This window comes from Marmota flaviventris, chromosome 2, assembly GCF_047511675.1.
Source record: "Marmota flaviventris isolate mMarFla1 chromosome 2, mMarFla1.hap1, whole genome shotgun sequence".
Classification (NCBI taxonomy): domain Eukaryota; kingdom Metazoa; phylum Chordata; class Mammalia; order Rodentia; family Sciuridae; genus Marmota; species Marmota flaviventris.
Window position 1 is genome coordinate 123,231,359 of NC_092499.1, and position 15,705 is coordinate 123,247,063.

Below are 15,705 nucleotides of genomic sequence, written 5' to 3' on the forward strand. Positions count from 1 at the left end.
ACTGCTCTGCTAAAGGATTAGCGAGTTCTATCTAGTTTTGTTTCTTTTTGAGGTCACTGTTGAAAATATAAGCTTCTTGAGAAAGCAAACACCCCCTTTCTTCCTCCCATTCATTCTCAAAGGCATCCAAGCAGATCCTTTCAGTTCTTCATGATAAAGATGCAAAATCCTGTTGTGATTTTTTTTCAAACAATTTTTGAACAAGTTCTTTGAACTGGCATGAACACTCTTAACCCCAAATTTCAGGTTAAAAGGCTTCTATAAATATCAAGTAATGCCATGAAACAATTGTGGAAAGATAAAGAGAAGCAAAAGGATACCCTGAGCTCTTAGTGATGATGATGATCGACAGTTGTCAAGTTTGCAGACATGGCTCAATGTGCCAGAGAGGTACAGACTGTGTGGAGCTCCACCAGTGTTTCCTGAGGTGTTCTTCACCACAGGTCCTGGCTGGCCCTTGGACACCTGTGCTTACCTCAAGCCTGGGTTTCAGTGTGGTCCGGGCCCAGCAGCATCAGCTGTACCTGCAAACTTGTTGGGAATGCACTCTCCTGGGCTCCACCCAGACCTAGAGAAGAGCTCACATTTGAGAACCTGTGAACCCAGCTGAGCTGTCCAGGATTTATCAGAAGGAACACATTCAGCCAAATTCCAGGTCAAAGACTCAATGTCTGGGCATGGTGGCACACACCTATAATCTAGTGGCTCTGAGGCAGGAGGATCATAAGTTTGAGGTCAGCCTTAGCAACTTTGTGAGATCCTATCTCAAGTAAAAAATAAAATAAGGACTGGGGTTATAGCTCAGAGGTAAAGCACCCTCAGGTCCCATCCCCAGTACCAAAATCAAATCAAAACAAAATAAACAGAAAAACAAAAACAAAAACACAATGGGATTTTCTTGAGGTAGTATGTTACCTGATTTCAGTACAATATAATATTCATTTTCTTTAGTAAATGCACAAAAGCATTTATTTCATGTTTAAAAACTGTCAACATGTACATTAAAAAGCAACCTCATGAGGCCCCTCATGACTCAGTTTCTAGAAGGTCTCATGAGGCCAAAAGCTGTTCCCCCTCCTGCCTGTTTCTCTCTCTTTCTGTACCCTATTCTGATACTGCCGCAGTCTGGCTGGGCACGAATAACCGAGCTGCCACAGAGCCTTGTAGGTTCAAACAGCAACTACTTTATTTCAACTCTCACCGGCACTGCACGCGGGCTTTTTTCCGCCAACGCCACCCACGCAGCCCTTCCAGAAACCCCCCACACCGGAAATCCCTCCTCCGGCACTTCCCCAACCAATGGGAACTCTCCAGGAATCCCGGGGAGAACTCCAAAGTAGCCGGCGACGGAAGCAGCAAGAGCCGCCCCATTGCCCGATAGTAAAGGTCAAATATACAATACAATCAATCCAGCATCACAGCGATTATATATAGCTTAACTCAAATCATCATCTCAATGGTCCGCTGGCGTCACCTTTCAAACATTACCTCTGGCAAATGCCAGGCGTCATTCTGACCGGCTGTGGCTCTCAACATGATACCTCATTCATGTCCCTGCTCCACCTCAATGACTGGGTGGTGAAGGGATTAATGCCGATTTCATAGAGTGGGGTGGTCTCCCAGGAGTTGATTAGCTCCCACCAGAGTGGGTTGTCATAAGAGAGTGAGCCTGGCCTCTCCCTGTCTCTTGCTTCCTGTCACTATGTAACACCGCTCTTTTACACATGCACTTTCTAGGTGGGATCATCACCACGAAGTCCTCACCAGAAACCAGTGTTGTTACTGAGCTGTTAGTCTTCCAAAACCATGAGTGAAACCAAACTACTTTTTTAAAAAAAATAAGTATTCTGCCTCAGGTATTTTTTATAGGAACACAAACTGGAGTAAGCCAATAATTCTTGAACATTGAATCCAAGGCTTCTTAACTATGGCACAATTTTGGGTGGAGTGATTCTTAATTGTGGGGTCCCATCTTGTGCATTAATAGGATGTTTAGGAGCACTCTTTGGCCATTACTCATTAGATGCCAGTAGAAAACTTCCCCAATTTGTGACAATTAAAAATACCTCTCCTGGGCTGGGGTTGTGGCTTATCGGTAGAGCACTTGCCTAGCATGTGCAAGATGCTGGGTTTGATCCTCAGCATCACATAAAAATAAATAAATAAAATAAAGATATTTAAAAAAAAAAACTCTTCTGAGTGTCTCCTGGGGAGCAAACTGCCCCAGTTGATAGCCACTAGTTTAGACATATACTATACAAGGTCCTTCTCCATTTGAACTCCTGTCCCAGGCCCACAAATTGTTGGGGCTATTTTCTTCCAGCCACAAGACCTTGGGCCACTTCCTTCCTCTCTGGGCCTCGGTTTCCTCATCTGCCTTTGGTGGGAACTGGAGGGCTTTTGGTGAGGGCTTGCGTCAAGTTTGGCTTAGCACCTGGGACCAATGCTTGTTGGTCTCCTTTTTCTCTTTTTGGCCCACCCTGGGGGTGCTCACCTGTTCAGGAAGATGCTGCTGACGTCGTCATGGGTGATGGGGGGCTTCTTAGAGCTCGCGGCCATGCGCAGAGGACGCAGGAAGTTGTTCACGAGGATGTGCAGCTGCTGCACGTACTCAGCCTCGGCCTCCAGCATGCTGAACACCACCTGATTCCTCTTGCGCATGCTGTCGGCATGGGGCGACCGGATGTAGTCCTGGATGATGGTCTTCCACTTCCGCCGGCACAGCCAGCCCCGCAGGAAGCTCTGCACCTGGGTGTGGAGACCAGTGGGGAGGGGCTCCTGCTAGACAATCTTGATCATTCTTGTCCTTCCAGGTCCTGAGCACTTCAAGGGCAATGACCAAGGTCATTGTCATCCCCTTTGCTGGGGGTAGGGGGACAAGGGCTCAGACGTGGGCCAGGCCTGCCTTTGCTTCCTGCATGACGCTGAGCATGGTGAACAGTCCCCAGGAGCCAATTTTCCTATCTGTAAAGTGGAGCTGAAGAGATGATGGCTGGACTAATGTGGACCATAGACTGGGCCAGCATCTCTGGAGATTTGGTTACAAATGCAGATTCTTGGGTCCTGCCTCAAACCTTTGCATTTTAACAAGATTCTTGGGTTGCTTTAGAGAAACTGATGAAGGAGGAAAAATGTGGCCCGGAGTCTCCATATGGGAGGTGGCTTGAGGACAGAAGGTTGCCAGGCTGTGCCTGGACCTTATCTTGTATAATGACTCACCTGAAAGTCTGGAGGTTTCAATTGGAGCATGTCTGGAGACAAGGTGATTATCAATGGAACAGAATATGGCAAATTAGTTACTCTGGTGCTTGGGCCTCAGCAGTGGCTTTTAAGCCCTGGCGCCTGCCTGGAGGTTCTTCTAACTCACGAGGGAGATGAGCACAGACACTGGACTCAGTGGCTTTGAAGTCAAGCTGTGTGGAGTGGCCTCGTGTTGGCAGGAGCTTTAAAAACTTGACTCATTTACACACACCCACACCCATGCAAACAGTTGTTTAAGGTATACAGGCTTCCAACCCAGGGGGCACCTAGCTCCCTGCCATTTCCGTGGAAATTCATGGAAGTTCATGATCCACAGAGGGAGGGACACAGGGCAGCTGGAGCAAGGGCACTAGGCATTCTCTTCTGAAAGGACACTGGCCATGAATTACAGGCCAGTTGGGCGGGTGCAGAACTGCCGACTAGGGCTGTGTGCTGTGGAGACCAGCCTGACTCAGCCAGCAGCTACCTCTGAAGATGGGAGGGACTGAGGGGCAGAGGGAGGGGCTAGGGGCTGGAGGCTCCAGAGGGTGAACACAGCACGGGGAGGTGGGTCTCAGCTGGTGCTTAACAAATGCCCCGATCAGAAAGGCTGCTCAAAGGGAAGGGGTGGTCTGAGACATTCCAGGGGCCACAGCAGAGAAGGCCAGCTAGCTGTCCTTGCCTGGGGTGGGGGGATGTTCCCAGACCTGGGCAGCAAGTCCCAGTGCCTTCGTGCCTGGCAGGTCCTGCAGATAGATGCATGTGCCCAGCTGGCAGGGATGTGTTGGGGCAGCTCTTCCTACCTGTCACCATATAGGAGAGGCAGTCTAGGACTGCTAGACCTCCTGTATTTTCAGGAGGCAGTATATCCTAGTCCTGGTGACCGGGGGTGTGGGCTCTGGGGCTGGTGGCCAGGGTTTGAACGTTGTTCTGGAAAGACTTTGCTGTGTCAAGTTGAGCAAGTTACTTCGCTCTCTGTGTCTCAGACGTTCCAAGAATGAAATGAAGATAATAATAAAATCTAGGAGGTTTTTAATGAGGATCCACTTAATCTGCACCAAGCTCCTAAAATAGTATGTAACACATAGAAAGTGGCTAATGAACATTGGCTATTTTTATTTCTCTATTTTTTTGGTACCGGGGATTGAACTCAGGGGCACTCGACCACTGAGCCACATCCCAGTGTATTTTCTTTAGAGATAGGGTCTCACTGAGTTGCTTAGAGCCTTTCTGTTGCTGAGGATGGCTTTGAACTCATGATCCTTCTGCCTCAGCCTCCCAAGCTGCTGGAATTACAGGCGTGTACCATTGCACCTGGACTGCTATTTTTGAGAAAACAGAAATTCAGATTTTTGTGTGAGGTATTTAGCTTTTAAAGCACTAGCTGAACTTGGCTTGTGGGACGTCTATTGCAATTTCTGGTCTAGGTGGCATTGGGTCCTTTTGCACTCTCAAAAACAGACATCTCTGGTCTCATTTGTTCTCTTAGGGTGAGTCAGGCTCCCCTACCCTGAGTCTGTAGAGCTCAGACACAAGCCATGCTCCTTTCCTGTGCCAGTCTGTCACCACCCTGGCCACTGGTGGTCGATCCCTGGTATCTCCCAATTTGTCTACCCCTGTGAGCACTAACAGAGTCAAAGCAGTGGGGTCCACTGTGGGTCCTATAAAAAGCCAGGCTCCCTGCTGAGTCTGTAGGGCAGTTGAGAGAGGTGGTGTATGGGTGATAGTAGGGAGCATGCAAGAGAATGACTATGGAGAGGTGACCTGGGGAGACTCAGCAAGGCTGCCTTGCAGTTGGAGGAAAGCTCTTAGTTGGGACTCTCAAGGCCTTGATTCTGGTCATGGCTCCACCTACTCCTTCCTCTAGTGGAAACTCAGTTTTCTTATCTGTAAAATGGAGCTGAACTACCCTACCTCCCAGGGGTAACTGGAAGAAAAGGCTTGACAAGCTGTCATTTGTGGGTCAGGAGCTGTTGGTTCTGTCTTTGGAGCTGAGGTGAGAAGGTGTGTGGTGTGCCCTGGGGACATGTAGGACATGGCCAACTCCAGGCTGGCTCTCTACAGACCTTCTTGATTTTCTTGATGTCGCTGTCTTCATCATTGGGGGTGACAGTCTGGGTGGACTGGATGCGCTCATTGTCCTTGAGCAGGGATGCGATCTGCAACAGAAACACAGGTCAGCTAGTAGCGGTGAGGGGCACTGACAGGTGGGCAGCGGGCACATGGTGGCAATTGAGCACCTGCCTCTTCTTTTCCAAGAGCAGTGATACGGTGGCTTGGGTCCTCTGCCCTGTGCATCCGGGTCATGGAACCTGACATGCCCTAAGCATCTGGAAGACAGTGAGTGCTGCACCAGGGACCAGACCACCATGGTTTGGGGTCATCTGCTCCCAGGGCTGCAGACTTTGGCCTAAATCCATTGATTCTCCTCCCGACTTCCCAAACCATCAGTTCATTTATTGCTAAATTTAATTTGTGGCAAAGAACGTGCAACACAAAATTGATCATTTTAATGAAGTGCACAGCTTAGTGGCATTCAGTACATTTGTAATGTGTGACCATCGCTGCCATCCATCTCCACAACTCTTTTGTCTTTCCAGACAGAAATTCTGTACCATTTACAAAGCAGCTCCTTATTCTCCTCTCACCTAGACCCTGGCAACCACCGTCCTCCTTTCTCTGTGTGGATCCTAGCAGGGACCTCATATATATGGAATCATGTAGTATTTGTCCTTTTTGTGTGGCATATTTCACTTAGGTTAATGATCTCAAGCTTCAACCGCCCTGTAGCCTGTGTGAGAATTTCTTCTTTTTTGAGGTTGAATAATAAATAAGTACAGTACAGATGGTATTTTATTTATCTCTCATCTGTCCATGGACATTTGAACAGTCCCTTTATTTTTCCAAGCAAAAACCACACCTGGGTATAAATCAGATCATAGCAGGTGGCTTTGGGGATGGCCTGGCTGGCTCAGCTTTCCCCTCCCTGGGTGGCCCCGAAGCACTTCTCAGAACTAAAGTTCTCTTTGGTGCACAATCTGTACTCTGCTGGGCACCTTGAGCCAGGGGCTGCTGGGACTACCCCTTAGGATAGCTGTCTGGGTGGGGCTCATTCCAGCCACCTCAGTTCTGCAGGTCCTGTGTCAGGTGCTCCCACAGCACATTGGCCCTTCCTATCAGGATGCTGAAATTGCCTAGGTCCTTTTCCACCTCTGGCTGTGAGCTCTGTGTGTGGGGAGGGGGCCGGATCTGCTTCATTCATTAATGCACTCTGGGTGCCTAGCACGGGGCCAGGCACTCATCATGTAGTCACTGGCTACATAACAACACGAATTTAGAAAAAAAATCTGAGCAACAGCAGCCACCAAACCCCAGACCAAGGGAAAACACGGCAGGAACTGAGCCCCACGTGTCTAAAGATAGCAGCTCGGGGGATTCTACAAACAACCATTGCCAAGCCGGCGGCAGCGCTGCTCCCTCTTCAGAACACGTGGCTGTGTCCCCTCAAGGCCACTCGATAAACCACAGAATGAATGGGCTCTCACAATCCAGCGAATGCCACACTTTGAAAGCAAAATGGAACAGTTGCCCGCTCTCCACTCCCTGGTTGCTAAAATTACCCCAGCCCAGGCTTGGAGAGTGGATGAAAATATCTGACTGAGAAATGTGGAGCGTGGAGGTGGGCTTTCTGTTCTTTCTCTCTCCTCGCCTGCTCTCCCCCACCTCGCCCTTTTTCTGATCCTTTGAGAACATTTGTACGTTGAAATAAAAACTGATTCTTGAATCTGTCTTCTAAAGGGCTGAGGAACACACACACACACACACACACACACACACACAGGAGCTCTGGGAGAGCTCAGAGAGGTGGCACACCTGGTCAACACCTTCACCTGGGCCTGAGGTTCTCACCTCCAGGCTGGTCTGCTTTCTTTGCCAGTTTTGGGATTTGCACATAGCAACTGTTTTCTCTTTAGGACGCCACACACTCTTTAGGTGTGTGCATGCATGGTGGGGGATGGACAGGTAGTCTGTATTTAAAACGGATGCTGCTTTTCTTCTTCTTCTTCTTTTTTTTAATTGGTTTTTCTTGAGGGAGACAATTGCCGGGATCTACTCAGTGGGGACCAGGGCAAAAAAATAGATGCAATCAGGTCGAACACTATGTTACCTGCTCCAGTGACACTGGCAGCTTTCGGGTCTTTATTTAAGGATCAGGCTGGATGGGTGAAGTTCCAGAAAGTGAGAAGCCCGGGGACCCTGCGAAAGTCTTGGGCTATAACCCACCCCTGTCAGGAGCCGGTATGGGGATGGCAGTGGCAGCTGCAGGCCACTCCTGGAGGCAGCCTTTCTCTAACTCTGGGAGGCCCTTCTGGAAATAGATTTACTCTGGACCCTCCCATGGTTTGTTGGGTTGACTTCCAAGCCCTTGATGATGCTTGTCAATGATGGTCATGGGGGACTGGACCTTTGGCTCTCTGCCGGTCTCTGGCTGCCTGGCTTCTCACTTAGCTCAGTGCCTGGTGTGTCTCCACCAGCCCCTGCCCACCCACCAGCTGGCCCCTGCAGACTGTCTTTCTTTGCCCATCAGGCAAACCCTGGCTTGTCACCCACCATTAGGCACTGTGCATTGGCCCGTGCCCCACCCCGTCCCCCTCCCTGGAGGTGCATTCTTTAAACCACAATGAGTTCAGTCAGCATGTACTTGATGGTGGAATGACCAGATTTGTTTCATTTTGTTAGTGACCCAGGTTTTACTAAAGACTGATGCATTTCCTGCTTTTCAAACAGCTGCCACACAACTCAGCTCTCCCTCCTTCCTTCTTGCTGGACCCTGGTCCCTTCCAAGCCCAAGAGGATCCCATCTCTACTCTGTGCCAACCTCATCAGCACACCCTGATGCTCTCTGTGTTGGGCGCTGTTGCTGCGCCCTGGGGTGACAAAGAGCTGGATGTGGATAAGTCAGATCTCTTCCTTGGAGGTGTTCCCAGCTCTAAGAAGGGGGTCAGACATCCATAGAGGTAACTTCTTCTCTTTTTCTGGGGAGTACTGGGGATTTAACCCAGTGGTTCTTTGCCATCAAGCTATATCCCCAGTCCTTTTATTTTTTATTTTGAGATAGGGTCTCTCTAAGTTGCTCAGAGCCTTGCTAAGTTGCTGGCTTTGAACCTGCGATCCTCCTGCCTCAGCCTCCTGAGTCACTGGGATTACAGGTGTACAGCACTACACCCAGCCACAGGGGTAATTTATAATCCAACAAGGTAGGGCCAGAACTGCTGTGAGAGGGCCTCTCCCTGGAAGTGGCCAGGGCTTTCCAGAAGAGCTTTTGAAGGACAGTTAATTCCAAAAGGTAGTCTATGGGAGGGAGGGAATTTGGAGAGAGGAAATGCTGTATCCAGGGGCACAGGGTGTGATAGGGTCGTGTGCCAGGATAGCAGATGTGAAAGCAGGGTGGGCTGGACGGGAGATGGGAAGCAGGACCCAAACACTGGAGGGTTGGCATTGCTGAGGAAGGTGCTGGCTGGGGAGGGGTCATGGCCCCTCTCCCCTATTTCCCCAGAGTGGTTTTCTCCTTCACCTATTATACATATTGATGTTCCATGTTAAATTTTGTTTGATTCCGAGGTTGTTTTTATTTCCAACCTTAAAGATAAGAGCTCTGTAGTTCCTTCCAGAATTGACCTTCTAGGAGTCTGAGTACTTACATGACGATAAAATATTATGACTATCTGTAAACTTCTATCCTGTCTTTAGTGCCTTTCTTAGCGCTCCAAATTTACTTCCATCATAAATAGGAGAAAACAGCTATTCAAAACGAAACAGTGCCAAACTGGGCATTCCAGGGGAGGAGGGATTCTCAGAGGTACCTGTCTCCTTTGTTTTAGATGATTTCTTTCTGGGCTTGGTGGAAAAAGTGAAGGTTTATAAGGTTCACATGGAAGAGAAGAGTCTGAGACAAAGCTGGATTATTTTACTTGATCAAGTGACAGGTGTGTGGGCACCATCTCCTGCTACCTACAGAGGGAGTAGCTGGGGAAGGCACCACAGGATTGGAGTGAGAATAGACAGGCTGACTTCATGAATGAGTGACCTGTGCATTTGCCCCATGTCTAGTTTATACTTTTGCTATTATTGTCTTGAGATTCACCAGCGCCTCACATTTTCATTTTGTTCTGGGTCCTGCATTTATATATCTGATCGTGAAAAAAGAGGCAGACAAATGTTTGTCCTTGGATGAAAAACTCTGATGGGCAGCATTAGCCAATTCCCATGGTGAAAATGCTCTTACCTTGCCCACTGCAAGCTATCAAAGCTCAGAAACCAGCTAGCAAAATTCTTGAAGATTTACCAATTGGCTCTTGCAAGCTGGTCTGAACTGGCTGAAGCACATCTCTGGATATAGATGAAGGTCTCAGTAGAGAAAGAGAATATGAACAATGTTGACAAAATGGCATGTGCGAGTATGGAGACCAAGGTCAGTGGGAAATTGCCTTAGCAGAAAAGGCTGGGTGGCATGAGGGCAGGATGTCTTCCACTCATTTTAAAGTTGCTTTCTGTTTTAGCAGAGGAATGCCATTGTACCTAAAGATTTCACAGTCTGTGCCATACAGCAGCCTGTGTCACAGGGCTGGGGACTGAAGGAAGAGCCACCATTGAGTAGCCACTAGGTCTTTGGTGGATACTCCAGTTTGCTTCATGCACATGGCAGGATTGTTTCTCTGAGATCTCTTGAAATTGGGTCTAGTCCTGTGACTTGCTTTGTCCAGTGAAATGTGAGACTTGTCACGTGTCATTTGCCATGATCTTTTCCCCCACTGAGTGGCCAATGAATTTCTTTCTTGTTTTGCTTATTTTTTTTTAAAAGATTGGTGCATTATAATTATACCTCATATTGAAATTTGTTGTTACAAGTTTACATGCACTGGGGCGGGGGGTACTGGGGATTGAACTCAGGGGCACTCTACCACTGAGCCACATCCTCAGCCTTATTTTGTATTTTATTAGAGGTAAGGTCTCACTGAGTTGCTTAGTGCCTCGCTAAACTGCCTTTGAACTCGTGATCCTCCTGCCTCTGCCTCGTGAGCTGCTGGGATAACAGGCAGGCACCACCACGCCTGGCTTGAACAGTGAATTTCTTGATGACTGAAGCTCCTTTGGTCTGTGTCCTGGTCTCTGAGGGGAGGAAGGAGATAGAGAGGTACAGAAAGAGAGAGGTGCGGGGAGAGGGAGACTACAGCCGGATAGCTTTACCAGTATGGGCTTTCTTTCAAAGCCATCTTTTAAAACCTCTTTTGCCTGGCAGGGTAGTGCAGTGCACTCAGTTGGAAGTATTGCTCCAAATTCCCAGCAAATGGGCCTCTGCTGCCACTTTGAGGCAAGATACACACACACACACACACACACACACACACACACTCACTCACTCACTCTCCTGATTGACCTATTTTCTGTTCCCTAGCACCAGATAGGCCCTTTACACCTATAGCCCTTCTCTGGCCTACAACCCCCTGAAACCTTTCCAGGACCTGCATGGCCTGACCCACACCCTCCCAGGCTCCAAAACGACTCACTTCCTGAGTCCAAACTGACTCCCGGAAGGGATCAGGGAAGGAGTGAGGCCCCAGCACCCAGTTACTAGCTTTGTGACCAAGGGAGTCCAGTATCATTTTTCATTCCCTCTGTCACTGAAGAGATCACCTACCCACGAGTCTCACCCTCTTCCACCATGGCTGTTATGGCACTGGTCACACCGTACCACAACAGACCTGAGAGGCTGAAACTTCCATATCCTTGGTGCCTACCACAGAGTAGGAACCCACTTACTCATCAAGCCCTTACCTACTATGTGCCAGGCAAAATAGAAGTGTTAAAGGACACTGCCCGGCCCTCAAGGAGTTCCCTCCCAGTGGGTGGAGTGACAGATACACATGGGGCCAGTTCTAGTGTTTTGTGCAGAGTTTGGGAAACCCAGGGAGAGATGGCAGAGAGCATGCTCTGGGTCTGGAGTCCCCAAGGAGGAGGTGCTTGAACTTAGGATTTCACCAGGTGGGAACTGTGGGGATGAGAAGGGCATTCCAAACAGAAGCACCGGCATGTGCAAAGGCCAGGAGGCAAGGAGACAGCTATGGAGTGCTGGCTACTGCCTGAGTGACTATAGAGAAGGGGCTGGGGAAGAGGATGAGACTCAGTGAGAGAGGGAACCAAAAATGATACTGGACTCCCTCAGTCACAAAGCTAGTAATTGGGTGCTGGGGCCTCACTCCTTCCCTGATCCCTTACGGGAGTCAGTTTGGATTCAGGATCTGTGTGGGGCTAGGATAGACTCCAAAGATTCTCTACAGAGGGGAACTGATTCCAGAATGAACCAGGTGGGTTGAGAGGGGCTGGTGCTGAGCTAGGTTCTGAGAGTACGAGGGGGTGGGTTGGGTGGTGGTGGTGGCAGTGGGGGGCCAGAGGTTCTGGGTAGAGTGGGGAAACAGGCAGGCAGGAGATTCTGGGTCCTGGGTCTGGGTCCGTTGCTTCCTTGCTGAGTGAGATTGGACAGGTGAGTCGTGCTGCCTGAGCCTGGTTCCCCCTGTGAAACGTGGGTGACTGACTGGTCCTAACAGGATGGCTGTGGGGACAGATAAAGGAGGTCTGACAGTACCTGCTGCCAGGCCAGAGAAGGTGTGTTGAACCTGAAATTTTTTTTGATCATAAGGTTCCAAGTTGATGTTATTACTAGTTTATTATTATGTTTATTACTAGCTTTGTTCCTGCGAGGCAAGGAAGAATTGGTGGCTTTAGGTCTTTGAGTATTTAAGAACTGGTTCCACTGGCATGTGATGGGGTCTCATGCACAGAAAGCTCTATACTTGGTAGGTCTGCTTGGGGCTTCAATCTCTGCTTCTGATATTTTGGAATTCTTGTTAATTTCCTCTTTGAACTATGTCTTGTAAGAGGAGCCTGTTGGGACTATGGAACACCCTGGAGGCTCAGAGCCTCGGCTCAGGTTCCTGCCTCTCACTGCCCTCTTGCCTCCCTGGATGGGCTCTTGGCTGCCAAGCCCCATCCTGGGTCCCAGGACCTCTGCTACTCTCAGCCCACGGAAGCAGATAATGGAGCCAGCAGGGGGAGGCTCGTGTCTCATCCTCTGAGGGGGCCTGGGTATAGGTGAGGGTGGGATCGAATGGACACCCTGCATTAGGTGGATAATTCAGAGGACCGAGGAGGTGGGTCCTTATGTGATGTGTCCAGATGGTTCTAAGCATTCTGGGAAGGTGAGGGGGTAAGAGGGCAATAGATTATTCAGTGATGGGGGGACCATTAGAGAGGTCACTGACCAAGAGCCAGTGCGTCCCAAAAATTAATGTAAAAAAGATCCCCTGGGATGTTTGTTAAATCCAGGAGGCCTGGGGTGGTGAGATTCTATATTTGCAGCTAGCTCCAGATGAGAGGCAAGCTGCCTCCTCGCTGACCACACAGCCAGTAGCTGGACTCCAGGGGTGCATCTGCCACAGCAGGGCCACTGCTGCCTGGTGAGTCTCATGGCAGGCATGAGAAGGGGCCACCTTGGGGCTGAGCTCCTAGTGCATACTAATGACCTACTAAGGACCCTATGCTCTCCATAGTCCTGGGCTGATGGTTCGGAATGCTTAGCCACTGTGGTCCCAGCACAGTCTAGGAACTTGCCCATACCTGAGCTCACTCAGTCCTCATCCCCTTGTCAGGTAAATATGAAAGGCCCTGTTTTACAGACGAGGAAACTGAGAAGTAGGAGGACTTGCTCCAGATGGCACTTGGTAAGTGGCAGGGGTGGAACATGAACCCAGGCTGACTGCAGGACCTTCCCACTGGGCAGCATGGCCATCTTTCACATTCAGTGGCTGCAGCCAGTCCTGCTCCCATCATTCGCCCCCTTCCTGCAGGAGCCTGGGCCCCAGCCAGCCCCCTCAGATCCCCAAGCCCGCAGTCACCTCTGCTTTCAGCCGCTCTATCTCGATCTCACCGTCCTCGATCTGCTGGCGAAGCTGCTTGGCCACCGTCTTTTCTGTCTCGACGATTTGCAGCAGATGCAGGTACTTCTGCATCAGTGCCTCGTGCTCGGTGGCCAGAGTCCTGTAGCTGTGGACAGAGGGACACAGAAGGTAAGATGCTGCCTCCCTGTGCCCTGGTGATTGCTCCAGCCCCTTGCAAACCCCAGTCACTCCAGGTGTCTGGAGAAGGAGCACACACACAGCCTCCACTTCGGGAGCTTTGCACTGGGAGGCCTGTCTTAACCTCTCTCTCCCTCCTTCCTTGCTGGGTTAGCTCCATCCTCTTCCATAGGCTAGTTCTGGTCCCAGGTGAAATGCTATCCCCAGGAAGCCTTCCCTGGTGGCCATCAGGCAATGGAGGGTGTTTCTTCAGCACCTGGGCTCCTGACCACATGATGGGTGGCAGGGGCCATATCTGTGTTGCTTGCTCCTATACCCCTGGGGTACAGTGTCTTTTCCTTAAAGTCTCTCAGTGGAAGAAATGCTTGGGGGATGGATATTAGGCTTTGCAGGAGAGTCAGGCACATACTTTTCACTGTTTGGGGACTTCTGAACAACCTACACAGTGCACATGACTGCCAAATTTTGAGTCACAGACTGCTAGTGCTGTTGGATCGATGAGGGGGGCAGCAATGAGGACTTGCAATCAGGTAAGACCTCATTGGAGGAAGAGGTCACCCCAGGGAGGAGAAACCCAGGCTTTGACTCCAAGCCCAGTGCACTGGACACACACACTTCAGAGGGCAACTCTGGGTGAAAGACTTGTGTTAGGGGTCACTTGTAACAGGGCTAGGTAGTTAGGTGTTGCCAGATCAGAGGACTCCCCAAAGAATAAGCAGAGGGTGGAAGAAATGTCTCATAATTTGTATAAATAGCAGACTTTAGATGTGTAGAGCATTAGAACAGAGGTGGAGGTGGGGGACTTGGAAGGTCAGAGGTGTCATGGCTTGTGTAAGGTCACCAGGCCCGTAAAGAGAGAGCCTGGTCCACTATATTCTAGCCCTGGCCCTCTCTCTGATGCCCACAGCATCAATGGGGCCATTTGAGGGTGTCAGAGCTGGGGAGGACTCTGATTCCAGTAAAGAAGGTGAGAGAAGACTCTGAGAAGGGGACCTCAGTATCCTGGGGGAGGTGTCTGTCCACAGGGCCAAAGCCAGGGGCCTTGAAAGGCAGGTGTGTTTTATTTTTTTATTTCTTAACATGCATCACAATAGAGGAGTGCATTACATTAATAATTTTTTTGCATTACAATTCTTAATATACCTTTATACCACAATTTATCAAATCTCTGTTTGTATATAAGGTATGTTGACACCAATTCACATCTTCATACATGAATTTTGTATAATGATGGCAAGTGTGTTTTCTGATTGGGAAGGAAGGTTTTGAGCTCTTGTGGCATAACAGGTCTGGGGCTGAGGCTCTCTGACTTCCTCTTTCTATCCAGGAGGCCTGGGGTGGTGAGATTCTGCAATTGCAGCTCCCCACACTCCTACTCCCTGTGTGCTCCAGCCCACCCCTACCTCAGAGCCACCCCTTCCCACCTTCTCTCCCCTGCCCCAGCACAGCCCTGTATCTCCCTTCTCAATGGTGAGGAGCTCCCCTCTTCTCTGAGCATGCCCGTCAGGGCCCCTCAAGCCCCTCTGTCAAGTCTCTGCCTTCCCATGCTTCCTGCCCTCCCTGTGTTAGCAACCGTCCTGCTCCATGTGTCTCCCCTCAGCACACAAAAAAGGTTCAAGTACCACCCCTCTTTGGACATCACCAAGCTGTCCTGGGCCTCCCTGACTCCTGCTTTGTTGAAAGAGGGCCTCAGTGTCCCCACTTTCTCTTCCCCTCCCCTGTCTGGCATTTTCCCCAGCACTTGCAGGAACTGGGCCCCTCTGTCTCCTATCTGCCAATTGAGGGCACTTTCCCACACTACTGTCCAGCTACCCTGGACAGGGATAGTGAGTGGGGGCCAGGGGAGGGAGGTTGGTCTTTGCTGCACACGGGGAGCCTGTCACATAAGCTCACTAAGCCTCTGTGACTCTTGAGGTAAAACAGGACAATGATAGCTTCCCTACAAACCCCAGGTTTGAGGTGAAGACCTGGAGGGTCTTGGCAGGAAGCAATTTTACAATAAAAGTGCTGCACCAAGGTGGTGACGGGGCCAGGGCAGCTGCAGAGTCCTGTCCCCTGGTGGTGTCAGCAGGTGCTTTCTGTGGGAGAGGGGAGGGGTGGAGGAGAGCTGCAGCTGCACCCTGGAGAGGAGGAAGACGTGGACCCTTAGGCCAAGGACACCTGGTGCAAAGACCTAGAAGTGGGCCTGGGCAGGAATCTGAGGGAGAAACCTGATCTGAAAGGCAAACCCCTATTCTTGTCACACCTCCCCCTAGAGATAAGTAACAGCTGTGAGAGACAATTCTTTGGATTACAGTACTATCTGGTTAATATGGGGAGTTTTGTGCTCCTC

General features: G+C 50.0%; 1 protein-coding gene across 5 annotated transcripts in view; it reads right to left on the bottom strand.

Moving 5' to 3' along the window:
- Rasgrf1 (Ras protein specific guanine nucleotide releasing factor 1) overlaps positions 1-15,705 on the bottom strand; it is a 105,588-nt gene that overhangs the window by 64,904 nt on the left and 24,979 nt on the right. For 4 of the 5 annotated variants that reach the window (XM_027922980.2, XM_027922968.2, XM_027922966.2 and 1 more), the window contains 3 exons: positions 13,194-13,341; positions 5,307-5,399; positions 2,495-2,748 (listed from right to left, as the gene is read on the bottom strand). In XM_027922980.2, coding sequence (XP_027778781.1) covers positions 2,495-2,748; positions 5,307-5,399; positions 13,194-13,341 — 495 coding nt within the window. Of the gene's footprint in view, positions 1-2,494; positions 2,749-5,306; positions 5,400-13,187; positions 13,342-15,705 lie in introns of all 5 variants that reach the window. The other variant, XM_027922983.2, reaches the window with a different exon arrangement.